The 14,188-nt window shown below is 35.1% G+C and overlaps 1 protein-coding gene across 2 annotated transcripts; it reads left to right on the top strand.

Annotated features, from left to right (window-relative positions):
• Nucleotides 1-297: 297 nt before the first annotated feature.
• Nucleotides 298-12,649, top strand: LOC110936815 (protein PIR). 2 transcript variants are annotated; one of them, XR_002590297.2, is made up of 31 exons: nucleotides 298-465; nucleotides 565-638; nucleotides 2,112-2,184; nucleotides 2,535-2,599; nucleotides 2,797-2,874; nucleotides 2,971-3,090; nucleotides 3,181-3,344; nucleotides 3,473-3,542; nucleotides 3,630-3,694; nucleotides 3,814-4,009; nucleotides 4,134-4,285; nucleotides 4,486-4,579; nucleotides 4,735-4,941; nucleotides 5,666-5,877; nucleotides 5,983-6,130; nucleotides 6,760-6,928; nucleotides 7,171-7,247; nucleotides 7,420-7,590; nucleotides 7,685-7,761; nucleotides 7,846-7,948; nucleotides 8,202-8,321; nucleotides 8,437-8,580; nucleotides 8,889-9,038; nucleotides 9,121-9,264; nucleotides 9,453-9,540; nucleotides 9,628-9,755; nucleotides 10,098-10,302; nucleotides 10,411-10,583; nucleotides 11,318-11,524; nucleotides 11,995-12,342; nucleotides 12,442-12,649. XR_002590297.2 is itself a non-coding variant. In XM_022179222.2 (30 exons), exons 2-30 carry the CDS (start codon nucleotides 585-587, stop codon nucleotides 12,187-12,189), a joined length of 3,849 nt encoding a protein of 1,282 aa, XP_022034914.1. In that variant the 5' UTR covers nucleotides 298-465; nucleotides 565-584; the 3' UTR covers nucleotides 12,190-12,635. The 2 variants fall into 2 exon arrangements, 1 of the variants encoding a protein (XP_022034914.1); XM_022179222.2 differs by having other exon boundaries at nucleotides 11,995-12,635.
• The last annotated feature ends 1,539 nt before the right edge of the window (nucleotides 12,650-14,188 follow it).

The raw sequence follows: 14,188 nt of genomic DNA, 5'->3' as shown, positions 1-14,188 counted from the left end.
TTACACGTTATTTAAATATCGCATTGGTTATGTGAAGTGGGGTGGGATAAGACTTATGACCATTAGGTCATGAGTTCGATTTCCATAAGTGAGGTTTTTCTCAGATTTATTAGTGTTTAGACATTATAGCCTAGTAGAGATAGATAAGATTGGATGCTTTCACTGATGTCACGATGATAGTCCATTAGTGATTCAAATTTACCGTTAAAGAAAATAGAAAAGTATATGGACAACAACCAAAATAATGAGAAATGTTTCATTTGGTGCGAGTGTTGGCAAAATATTGTTGAAAACCCCCATCATTCGATCTAGCAAAGTTGTCTTAAGAAGTAATCTAACTAAAATGCACCAACCTAATTCGTTAAGCCAGTGTATGTGGGTTCCACGACGTCATTAGACTTCAACTTCAAGTATTTGTACCAGCAAACACTCAATTTCGATCACATCTCACCGATTTTTCATCAGGTAATAGCAATTAGCAACTATCTACTGTCAATCAATCTCAATTCGTTGAAGAACAACGTTCAATTTGCTTCAGGTTTAACTTTATTCACCTGTTAACAGATCGGAAACACTCGATTTCAATGGCTGTTCCTGTTGAAGAAGCAATTGCTGCTCTCTCTACATTTTCATTGGATGTATGTCGGTAAACGATTGCATTGTAGCTACAAGTATTTGTGGAACTAACAGATTTGTTAATTTAAATCTAGTCAACTTACTGCTGATATTGTATAGTTCAATTAGGTTATGATGAAAGCCCTAATTTAAATGAAAGGGTAAAGTGAAATGTGGTTTAATTTCTGTTTGTGAATTATGATATTGAGCACAGTGTTTCTTCTTAGCATTTGGTTATTATGTTAATGGATTTATGCAGTTGGAATAATCATCTGTTTTAGAGTTTCCATATGCAGTTGGGGCTGTTTGTTTACCTCTTAATGGGCCTCTTAATGGTTCAGATATCTTAATGGTTCAGTACTTAATGGTTCAGACTGTTTGTTTCACGAGCAGATATCTGAATGGTTCAGACAATTGCCTCTGAATGGTTAAACATTATACTGAGTCTGAATGGTTAAGACCTCTAATCTGAATTGGTCAGACATTTTCCTCTGAACGGTTAAGCTTTATACTAGCTCTTAACAAGGGGAGGGGAGAGAAAAGAGATGAAAATATGAAAAACCATGTTCCCGAGATTCATTTAACAGGGGGAGGGGAGGGAAAAGGGAAGAAAATATGACCGAATATGACCATATATTCATCCTCCCAAATTGGAGAGATTAGGAGAGAAAATTTTCCTTCCCCTCCCCCTGTTAAATGACCCGGGAAGATAGTGTTAATGGTTCAGACCTCTTACTGGTTCAGCACTTAATGGTTCAGACCTCTTACTGGTTCAGCACTTAACCATCCAGATGTTGCCAAACAGCTTTTGTTTTTAATTGGTTTCAGCTTGCATAGCAACAAATAAAGTACCTTAAGGTTATGCTCACTTATGCAGTTATGCTGATACCGAACTCAAAATCTGCCAGCATAACCCTCTTTCATATTTTACATGCAAATCATACGAGTTTTGTAGGAAAGAAGATAAAATAAAAGTAGGAATGTAAGGTTTTTTGATATAGTTGTTGTTCGCTGTTATTACTGATAATGATAATCATAATCATAAGATATATTACAATTGTTTGTTTGTTCTTATTGTTATTGATCGTTTGATCTTACCAATATAATTATCGTTGTTGATATTACTACCATTACTACTACTACCGGTTTGCGTTTTTACTTTCAGTAGTTAAAGTTTAATGAACGTAGATGTATGAAACTTAAAAATGTTTTTTGATAGGAATATATATGCCATTGTGTTTATATATTCAACATGTAAACTGTAAAGTTGGTTTTATTTTCGTTGACTTTCATGGAAATCTAAACAAATGGTTTTATCATGTATCTGCGCTCCATCACTCTGAGTCTGCTTTACTGGTGTATCGATAAATATGTACAACTTTACTTGGCATAGATTATTTTAAACAAGACAAATGATTTTAAATTTCCTTCATGAAGCAAGCGGGTTATATTTATTACCAATCAACTTATGTTTATTACCGTCACTACTTTTGTAGGATGATCAACCAGAGGTCCAGGGCCCAGCATTGTGGGTTTCATCAGAAAGAGGTGCAACAAGTAGTCCAATTGGTATGTAATTACTTCATGTAAATTGTAATCGATTTTTATGTGGCCTGTACTATTAAGCAGATTTTGTCTTATAGCAAGTATCTGTTGTTTTCTTAATTATATATACTTGGAATGGAATATATTGACAAGTTACATTACTATTCACTATTCTAGAATACTGCATGTCACCTCAGTGCTCATGTCTAGTATACATTGAAATTCTTATTTGCTAAAAGTTGATTTCATATATATCTCCCTTCCTCTTTGAGATGCATATTCAGAGTGTTTAGAATTGCTAAAAAACAACGAAAGTAATTAAGCATTCTGTCTCTTTCATAATCAGTTATTTCACTCATTACTCCTTTTTGCAGAGTATAGTGATGTCCATGCATATCGGCTATCTTTATCAGAGGACACAAAAGCACTAAATCAGCTGGTATCTTCCTCTTATATCATTTTATTTTGTATCTTTGAATTGCCGGGCATATGCTCATTAACACGTAACAATATCCCAAACAGATCTTCCATTTGGCTCTAATTATTAATTTATTATTAATCCAATACCCTCTACAATTTTCTGTGAAACTTATATTTTATACATCTTAGGTTATTTCTTATATATGTCTTCTGTAGAATACTCTTATACAAGAAGGCAAGGAAATGGTATCAGTACTTTATGCATATAGAAGTTGTGTCAAAGCACTTCCTCAGGTTTTTTGAAGAAAACTATCTGAATTTATTTTCTTATTTATATAATGGCATGATGTAATAATGTCTATATAAGCTGAATCTATAAGTAATGGCCAGCTTCCAGATTCTATGAAGCAAAGTCAAGCTGATTTATATCTAGAAACTTATCAAGTGCTAGACTTGGAAATGAGTCGGCTTCGTGAGATACAAAGATGGCAAGCATCAGCTGCATCTAAAGTATGCTATGCTCCATAGTTTAATCTTTTTACAAATCGACATTAAAGTGTCCTTACAATTTGACACTAACCACTTTTTTTGATTATGTAGTTAGCAGCCGATATGCAACGATTTTCAAGGCCTGAGAGACGCATCAATGGTCCCACTGTAACTCATCTTTGGTCCATGTTAAAATTACTTGATGTTTTGGTTCAACTTGATCATCTAAAAAATGCAAAAGCCAGTATACCTAATGATTTCTCTTGGTATAAAAGGTAAAACAAAGATATTGCGGCATTACTAACTTTACATAGCTAAATTTCTAAGGAGCTAAAAAGATCTCAGTGTATATATAAAACATGTAAGTAGAGACACGTAAACTGAATTGCTTCATGCTTATCAGGACATTTACTCAAGTCAGTATTCAGTGGCAAGATACGGATTCAATGAGAGAGGAGCTAGACGATCTACAGGTTTTCATGACTACCAATTAACACTCGAGAACTTTTTCAAATTGATTAATATGTCACTTCATAAAGTAACTATTACATTGCTTGCAGATTTTCTTGAGCACAAGGTGGGCCATTTTATTGAACTTGCATGTTGAAATGTTTCGTGTAAACAAGTATCCTACAAAGCTGTATTATCATTGTACCAAAAATGTGCTTTATTATTATTACTATCAACCACTTGTTAGTTTAGGTTTAGTGATACATTTTTTTTGAGTTCCTTGACCAATGATAGTGTGGAAGACATTCTTCAGGTTCTGATTGTGTATGCAGCTGAGTGCCTAGAATTGGATTTTGCACTTCTTTTTCCTGAAAGACATGTTCTTCTTCGTGTTCTTCCTGTTCTTGTTGTCTTAGCAACATCATCGGAAAAAGACAGCGAGTCACTCAACAAGCGGGTCAAGATGAACAGACTCATCAGTATTTTCAAGGTATACATACTATTCTTTTTCTGACTCTAGCATATATATAATACAACTTATATGAGACATATAACAATATATTTTTACTATATTTGCTACATAGATTAAAATGATTAATATATATTTGTTGTAGAATGATCCAGTGATTCCTGCATTCCCTGATCTTCATCTTTCACCAGCTGCAATATTGAAGGAGCTTTCTATGTACTTCCCTAAATTCTCCGCACAAACCCGCTTGCTAAGTCTTCCAGCTCCTCATGAACTCCCACCCCGTGAAGTGCATGAATATCCTCCGTATACTGTCTTTTTAATTTATACTACAGATATATTGATATTAATACTGATTTGGATATAAGATAATGTTGTCCAGTTGTCCTAGAAGATTGTTTTTTCAGGCTTTGTTTCTCTATGACACTGTTTTAAAAACCCATTGAATTTGGTTTTTGTTATGCTAATTTTGCATTAGTTGCCTTGACATGATTCACTTATCAGCGACATTATTTGATAATAAATCACATTGGAGCAATTCGTGCTGAGCATGACGACTTTACTATCCGTTTTGCTTCTGCTATGAATCAGGTGTTTATTTCTTTGGATTACTTTTTGTATATGCATGTGAACGTCTTATTATATATTTTATGTTTCTTGACATGATAATCTGTTTATTAAAGTGTTAACATATGTATGTGAGTGTGTTAATAATTATTTTCTTTGCCATTTTTTTCTTTTTGCAGCTAGCGCTATTGAAGACGATTGAAAATGCAGATATTGAGTGGTCAAAGGAAGTCAAAGGGTGTATGTATGATATGGTTGTTGAAGGTTTTCAGCTTTTAAGCCGATGGAGTTGTCGCATTTGGGAGCAATGTGCATGGAAATTCTCACGCCCTTGCAAGGACTTTGTCGAGTCAGCTGAAATGACATCAGTTTCTGATTATGAAAAGGTTTTTATTTAATTTCTTGCTATATAAAAAATCTGAAGAAATTATAAATAGAAAATGATAGGACCCAAGGAATAGTGTTTCAGTTTTTGGATCCTAAATTCAACGACTTTCAGTTTAGCCAGTGCACTTTGATATCTCAACTCTTTCTTTTTTCTTTTATACTTTTATAATGGATTTAAATTTTAGACGTTGCAAGAATTTCTTTCTGTAGGTGGGGTTTTGATTCACATTTGAAACTGATTCACAGTAATAATTTTTTGATATTCGGTTAAGGCTGATTTTTGATTAGATGAATTTAAGGGGTCAAATACTCAACACTGTATCAAATCTCATCATCTAAGAACAAAGTGAAATTACTTAATTACCCATTCATTTAGTCTAGTATGAATCATTTTATTCTAATTCGCAAACCATCTCTACTTTTCATCACTAAATGGCATTTATGATACTTTTAATTCTCAGTATCTTAAACAATCCAAATTTGTTGGTTATCTGAAATTCTGAATATTCTACTTCAAAACAACAAAAGCACATCCGATACTGTAATTTGCAACCTGTTTATTACAGCTGATTATCTGATTATGATTATTCAATATCACATAATCACATCCAAACATCCCTTTAGTTGATACTTTGAAGAACTATGCTACTTGTGGATGGTGTTATCATCGGTTCTCTCTTTTACTTCTGTCGTATAAAAGTCATATTTTGTATTCTGTCACAGGTGGTACGATTTAATTACACCGGTGATGAAAGGAAAGCTTTAGTTGAACTTGTGAGCTACATAAAAAGCATTGGATCGATGATGCAGAGGTGTGACACATTAGTAGCAGATGCCTTATGGGAAACTGTTCATGCTGAAGTCCAAGATTTTGTGCAAAACACATTAGCAGCCATGTTACGCACAACATTCAGAAAGAAAAAGGATCTTTGCAGGTCCGCATAAACTGTTTTAGCTTGTAGTTGTATTAATAATTTAACTATAAAACTGATTTTTTGTTTTTGTGATAAATCTACATGATATCTTTTGATCTTTTTCAGGATACTGTCTGATATGCGAACCCTTTCCGCAGATTGGATGGCTAACACTACCAAGCCTGAATCGGATTTGCAAACATCACAACATGGAGGTGAAGAAAATAAAGGAAACTTCTTTTTTCCAAGGGCAGTTGCACCAACTGCTGCACAGGTGAATTTTTGAATTTGCGTCAACCACATTTGTTTGTGTACACACATAGGTTACATAAATGGGCCAGTTTGAGTATAATGTATCTCTAACGGGTTAAGCAGGTAAAATGGGAAAAACGTAATTAAAAAAGAAACGGGTTAAATGGTCTAATTTAGGCAAACGTGTATATACGGTCTACAAGCTAATTGAAGATATAAAGGACGAGTCGTACCAGTGGATGAGGCAGAGAACGAAGGTGCAAATAGCATCGTGGGAGGAGTGGAAGTTTTTCTCATGGTGTAAATAATAATCTTTTGTTTTTAAAATGTAACTGAATCTTGTAACATTCGGATTCTATAATCTCTTGCTATAGGTCCGAATGTAACCTTCTAAATCTTCTTTGAAATATAATATTATTGAAGTAATTTAACTTTTGTAATCATACTTGACACAATTTTTTTTCAAAAAAATTCCGGACAAAATTTGTTTCAGGCCAATCTAACAATTATCAGTAATACATGGTTAGAAACTTGGACCCAAACCCATTTTGATCCATTATCAGAGTAGCCCATTTTGCCACATCTAGTGCTGCTCTTGTCTCTTATAATAAGCATGAACAGTCTGTCACCCTATTTTCCATTTTTTTTCAGGTTCATTGCTTGCAGTTTTTGATATATGAGGTGGTATCTGGTGGTAACATGAGGAAGCCAGGTGGGCTATTTGGGAATAGTAGCTCTGACATTCCTGTAAATGATTTGAAACAACTGGAAACCTTTTTCTACAAGCTTAGTTTTTTCCTACATATTCTAGACTATTCAGGTTCGTGCCATACCCTTTAACTTGTTGACTTTATAGTAGATACTACTTTCTTATATTCTGATGTTTGACTTATGGAAGGAAAAGATTTAGTTTGAGGTTTTGAATCTTTATATGTATAGTGGAAAGTGAATATACCTGCAAAAAGTCTTCATTTCTCTATCAAGTCATTGTGCTTTCAGTCATTGATGATGGCTGCACTAACTTTTGTTTATTAATTTATTTTTTATTTTATAATATTTCAGTGACTGTTGCAACGTTAACGGATCTTGGCTTCTTATGGTTTAGAGAATTTTATTTGGAATCTTCTCGTGTTATTCAGGTAAGACTGATAATTCACTAGGATACCATCACTGTGTAAGAAATTTCAACAATTGTATGTAACCATCTGAAAAAAGATGTGAAAAAATGAGTGAGTTAGGTGACGGATCATAACGGGTTTGGGTCACAAGTCGGTAATATTTGAAGTTTTTGTATATTACTTATTGTTGCAGTTTCCCATTGATTGCTCTCTTCCTTGGATGTTGGTGGATCACGTATTGGAGTCACAAAATGGTGGTCTTCTTGAAAGTGTTTTGATGCCATTTGACATATACAATGATTCTGCTCAGCATGCCCTTGTTGTGCTCAAGCAACGGTTTCTCTATGATGAGATTGAAGCTGAGGTAATTTACTAAATGGGTTTGTTGACCAGATTACCTTGTGTTTGACTTTCTGTATTTTATTAACCGGTGCATTTATAATCTTTATTATATGCAGGTGGATAACTGTTTTGATATCTTTGTGTCAAGATTGTGTGAGGCTATATTTACACATTACAAAAGTTGGGCTGCTAGGTAATCTCATCCCTTTGCATTTTTTGTTGTGTAACTAAGTTGTAGAAATATAATTTTTACAAATTTGCTACCGTTTTTTTTCAGCGAGCTCCTTGATCCTTCATTCCTCTTCACACTGGATAATGGAGAAAAGTTTTCTGTTCGTCCAATGAGATTCACTGCCCTACTAAACATGAAAAGGGTCAAGGTAAGAATATTATAGGCTCTAGTCTTTATATCATCTTCTTTTATTGTTTACTCTTTTTATTTCATAAAGTGGGCATCTTGTAAGGCCTTTTTGTGATGTAAACTTGATGCCATATGCGGTGTTGACACAAGAGCTTTGAAAGTAAAGTAAAAAATTTTAAAAACAGAAGATGTGTATATGTAGTCTATAGAGCAATGCTGCTACCTGTTTATTAATCTGACACATTATCACATATCTAATTTATGATTTACAGTTACTTGGAAGGACGATCAACTTGAGGAGTTTGATTGCTGAGAGGATGAACAAAATATTTAGAGACAACCTTGAGTTTTTGTTTGATCGTTTTGAATCACAGGACTTGTGTGCTATAGTTGTAAGTAACTCTTTATTTTTTTTCCTTGTTCTAAATCTTTGTAATGGGTACTTAATACTTTGTATATTTTTGTTGTGATTTGATATGTTTTTTTTTTTTTTTTACTTCCATGCAGGAGCTAGAAAAACTATTGGAAATCTTACAAATGACTCACGAATTCTTGTCACGGGATCTCACTATAGATTCTTTCAGTATCATGTTAAGTGAGATGATGGAAAATGTCTCTCTTGTTTCCTACTCAAGTCGACTTGCTTCTCAGGTTTAAAAACAATATTTTCCTACCTCCATTGTTTTATCTTTATATCACTTTCAAATATGGATGTCGGGTACTTTCTTGATTATTATTATTATTATTGTTGTTGTTGTTGTTGTTGTTGTTACTACATTAATGAAATGCCATGCTGTTACATATTTCACTTATGTTTGTCTTTGTTAAAGTCGGGAACTGATAATTAGTTCCTCTAGACCTTTCTTAGTGTTGATTACCTTATGCTATATATGTAACTTTAATCCAATGTTAGAAGGGTAATTTTGACTTTCTGTAACATTATGTTTGCTTTATCCTAGATTTGGACGGAGATGCAAAATGATTTTTTACCAAACTTCATCCTATGTAATACAACTCAACGCTTTGTTCGATCATCCAAAGTACCATCTGCTCCTGTTCAGAAACCATCAGTTCCATATGCCAAGCCAAACTTCTATTGTGGAACTCCAGTAAGAATTTACTACATAAAATCATAACCGTCTTGTCTTTCTTTTTCCATTTTACTTAACTTATTACTCTGTGGGATTTTAGGAGTTGAACTCAGCACACCAAAGCTTTGCTCGATTGCATAGTGGGTTCTTTGGGTTACCTCACATGTTCTCTATTGTACGGCTTCTGGGTACTAGATCACTGCCATGGCTCATTCGAGCATTACTGGATCATATTTCAACCAAGGTATCTACATAATTGTAGTAATATTTTCATTAGTTTGGAGTAATATGGATTTCGTAAAAGTAAAAGCATTATGAGATGGTCTTAGTGTGCATCTATCTTATGTATTATATTTACGGATAATGAAATACTTGTTTCTTCTGGTCGTTTGATTACTTTTATGGTCTAATTGTTAGCTATAACTGATTCAGATAACAACCCTTGAACCAATGATAACTGGATTGCAAGAAGCACTGCCAAAGTCTATCGGTTTGCTTCCGTTTGATGGCGGTGTAACAGGTGTATAAACGGTCCATGCTTTAAATATGATAAAAGAAAATGTTGAAGTTTTTATAGTGGGACCCAGCTGAAGTATTCTTTGTTTAGGGTGTATGAGGCTTGTGAAAGAACTTCTTAAGTGGCAATCCAAAGCCGAACTTAAATCAGAGATTTTACATGGGATTAAGGAAGTTGGAAGTGCTTTATATTGGATGGGGCTGCTTGATATCGTCTTGGTGAGTTGTCATTTACTTAATAGCTGAGGCACGTGCATCACGTATGCGAGGAGTTGCTTTATGTACAACCAAACAAACTTTATTTACAACCAGAAGCCGTGTCTCTCACCTGTTTTACATGTCGATCTTTTTATCAAGTAAACCTTTCATAATTTCTTCATCCCTTGGTTTTTTTTACATATCTGCCTCCTACAAACCCTAGTTTTTGACTAGTTTTGCCTCCTACAAGCCCTTGATGCATTTCCCATTTGGCCTTACCCATTGTTAAAAACAAGATTCAGTTACATATTTCTAAATAGATAAATATCTGATTCTTGTTCTTCCAATACTGATGTTGAACAGAGAGAAGTTGACACAACTCAGTTCATGCAAGTAGCCTCATGGTTAGGGTTAATACCTGGTACAGACGGTCAAATACTACAATCGCAAGAAGATGGAAATAGCCCTATTGTCACTCTCTTCAAGTCAGCCACTGCTGCTACTGTTTCAAGCAACCATGTAAATCCTGCACCGTTTTACACGATGTCAAAACAGGCGGAAGCTGCTGGTATGCTAACAATAGACACTCCCAAATCCTATGATAATTTGTTGGTTTGCTTTTGTAAATCCAACAATCTTGGAGTATTTTAGCGTGTCAACTGTTTGTTTGTTGCAGATTTATTGTACAAGGCTAACTTAAATACTGGAAGTGTGCTTGAGTACGCCCTTGCTTTCACAAGTGCTGCACTTGATAAATATTGCACCAAATGGAGTGCTGCACCAAAGACTGGCTTCATTGACATTACCACATCAAAGGATTTTTATCGTATTTTTAGTGGTCTCCAGATAGTAAGTGACCATCACTGTTTTACTACTTCAACGGATCAGACGGGTTGGGTAATGGGTCGAAATGGATGGGTTACGTTTTTGTTTAATAAATAATCAGCATATAGAGTTTATTTTAAAAATTATTTTTTTTTGCTGCATTTGTAATTTATATTTAACTAGTATTAAGCCCCCCCGCGTTGCGGTGGGGGCGGATACTAGTGCCACACTACTGCCAGCGACCACCAACACTGAAGTTGCGGCGTGTTAATGCGAAGAAACTAAATCGAAACATAAAACATATAAAAGAATAACTAAGTCGATCTAGGACCCGCGCGTTACGATGAACTTGTCAAACGGGAAAAAATAGACGACGTAAAAACGTTTAACCACACACGCACGTTGCGCCGTGTTAACTCGCAAAATTTAGAATGGAACGTAAAACAAAAATTTTGCGAAAATGAAAAGTATAGAGAACCAAAGTTGAAAGTAAAAAAGTTGTGAGGTTAAACTGCAAAAGATGAAAAGTTTTGGGGTCAAAAGTTAAAAAAGTCAAATAGTTTAGTGTTACAAGTAAAGATGAAAAGTTTTGGGGTCAAAAGTAAAAAAATCAAATAGTTTTGAGTTAAAAGTAAAGAATCAAATAGTTTTGGGTGAAAAGTAAAAAATTCGAACTTTTTTTTTTTTGACAAACCCCCAAAGCATAAGTTACAACACCTTTATGCCTAAACATGTTAAAAATTATTGGGTAATTGCAGGAGTACCTGGAAGATTGTATGCAGGCACCCCCAAACAACTATGAATTGTTGGGGGATTCTGTGGCATGGGGCGGTTGCACAATAATCTACTTACTTGGTCAACAGCTCCATTTTGAGCTCTTTGACTTTTCCTATCAAGTCTTGAATATTGCGGAAGTTGACAGTGCTTCAACTGGATCATCAAATAAGACTCCTCACTTATCTCAGGTTCTGATAACCTATTTGTTCATTATTTGTAAATTTGTGGGAATGCAATCGATAAAATGCTACCTGTTGGTCTACAAGATGCACAAAACAGAAAAAGATTAACCGATAAAAATCGTGGTTTTAAAAAGCGCGCGACGCTCCAAGGGGTTAAGGTCCCGAAACCCAAGGCGTGAGCTTTACTTAAGTGAGACATTGCTCTATATAACTGAATAAGCTTTATATGCAACCAAAAGCCGCATCTGTCTCATCTCTTTTACATATCAGCCTTTTTATCAAGCGAACCATTCCCTTGGTTGTTTTTATATATCACCCTCATACATACCCCAGTTTTGACTCGGATGCCTCAAGGACCTGAGGTGCTTTTCTAATGCCGTCGTCCACTTCGTGCCTTAGAGACGATTTTTAAAACCAATATAATAAGGATTCTATTCCTTTTGTGGGCATTAAATTTATAACTCTTATATCTACAGGGATGGGAAGTGCTACTAGAAGCTATGAAGAAAGCGAGACGTTTGAACAATCACGTATTTTCAATGTTGAAGGCTCGGTGCCCTCTGGAAGACAAGCAAGCATGTGCCATCAAGCAAAGTGGGGCACCTCTTCACCGTATCAAATTTGAAAACACCGTATCTGCCTTTGAAACACTCCCACAAAAATGTTCGTGATCCCCGAACCAAAATGTGTTGCTCTGCACTTGAAGACAATCAACTCATGCTTTTAGATATGAATGTAGGAATGCATCTATATGTATATGTGGTTAATGTTCAGTTTGTGGTTAGTTTTTTTAACTGGAGGATGTTGGAAGTTGCTGACTTTTGGTAAGCTGCGTGGCTTTTGTTGTAATTGTTGAACGTACACTATAACAATTTAGTTAAATGTACACACTTCATACACGTTTTTTTTTTTTGGTTAAACAGGTGGAAACTTCGCACCTGAAGTGTGAAGTTCTTCATTCATCTACGGTCAAACAGGTGGAAACTTCGCACCTGCATAAGATCCATTGAAATGGGTAGTAATTAACAAGAAATCAACATATACTTGTAAACATTTAATATTCATATCCTTGGCTACTTCTAATCCTGCTATTAAAGCTTCATACTAAACTTCATTATTCGTAGCAGTAAACTCACATCTAATGGCTTGGGATAACATGTCCTCCTGTGGTGATTTTAGTAGAATTCCTAATCCTACACCTCTTAGATTGGACGCACCATCAGTATCAGTATGTAGTGTCCAAAATTCTGAGCGCTCACTTAGTTGTACTTCTAGATCAGCTTCTTCTTGTATATCGCTACTAAAATCAGCCACAAAGTCTCCTAACGCCTGAGACTTTATAGCATTCCTAGGTTTATACACTAAATCATAAGCACTTAGTTTCACAGACCACTTTGCCATTCTACCAGACATCTCAGGTTTTCTAAGGACATTTTTAATAGGATAGTTGGATTTAATATGTATCCTATGTGTTTCAAAGTAGTGTCTAAGTTTAGTTGATGCCATAACTAAAGTTAATATTAATTTTTCTAGATGAGAGTATCTAGTCTCAGCATCTAATAAACTTTTACTAACATAATAGACAGGATACTGCTGACCTTCATGATCTTTAACAAAGATTGTACTTACTGCATTTCCTGACACTGTAAGATATAGAGATAGGGGTTCACCATCTTTAGGCTTCATTAGTAGAGGTGCACTTGAGAGATACTGCTTTAATGCTTGTAGAGCAGCTTCATGTTTTTCTCCCCATTCGAATTTCTTGTTCTTTTTCAGGATATCATAGAATTCTTTACATTTTTCAGAGGATCTTGATATGAATTTGTTTAATGTTGCTACCCTTCCAGTTAATCTTTGAACATTCTTTCATGTTGGATGGGGATTTGAGATCTAGAATAGCTCTGATCTGCTCCGGGCTTGCCTCTGTTCCTCTTTTGGTTATCATATATCCCAAGAACTTTCCTGCCACCACTCCAAAGTGGCATTTTGCAGGATTCAGTTTCATGTTATACTGGTCCAGGATATTGAAGGCACTTTCCAAGTCTTGGAGATGATTCTCAGCTTTTGTAGATTCACCACCATATTGTCGATGTATACTTCCATAGTATCCCCCAATTTATCCTTGAACATCATGTTGACTAGCCTCTGATATGTTGCACCTGCATTTTTCAAACCAAATGACATAGCAGTATAACAATATATACCTGTAGGTGTCATAAATGCTGTATCCTCATGGTCAGATGGTTCTATTTGGATTTGTTGAAATCCTGAGGATGCATCCATGAAAGTTAGCATTTCGTGTCCAGCAGTTGCATCTATCATGGAGTCAATGTGAGGTAGTGGAAATGTGTAACAACACAGACTCTCCATTTCCCATTCTTCTTCTGCACTACCACTACATTTGCTAACAACTTTGGGAATTTAACCTCCCTTATCCTCTTCGATTTTAACATCTTTTCCACCTCTTCTTGGATGATAGCATTCCTTTCAGGAGCGAACTTTCTTCTTTTTTGTTGAACCGGCCTGAAAGATTTATCAATTCCAAGTTTATGGGTTATAATATCCTTTGATATACCTGTCATATCCTCATGCTTCCAGGAAAATGTTGACATCCTGCATTTTAAAAAGTTAATAAGTTGTTTCTCAATATCCTCAGGGATATTGACTCCT

The sequence above is a fragment of the Helianthus annuus genome, chromosome 8 (assembly GCF_002127325.2).
Source record: "Helianthus annuus cultivar XRQ/B chromosome 8, HanXRQr2.0-SUNRISE, whole genome shotgun sequence".
Classification (NCBI taxonomy): Eukaryota; Viridiplantae; Streptophyta; class Magnoliopsida; order Asterales; family Asteraceae; genus Helianthus; species Helianthus annuus.
The sequence above is the reverse complement of the archived record's forward strand: the minus strand, read 5'-3'. Positions and strand labels throughout refer to the sequence as shown.

Coding starts and splice junctions, on each gene's coding strand:
- LOC110936815 (XM_022179222.2), top strand. CDS start 585: ATGGCTGTTCCTGTTGAAGAAGCAATTGCTGCTCTCTCTACATTTTCA. Junction 7,949..8,201: donor TAAACATGAAAAGGGTCAAG/GTAAGAATATTA, acceptor TATGATTTACAG/TTACTTGGAAGGACGATCAA. Junction 8,581..8,888: donor CAAGTCGACTTGCTTCTCAG/GTTTAAAAACAA, acceptor GCTTTATCCTAG/ATTTGGACGGAGATGCAAAA.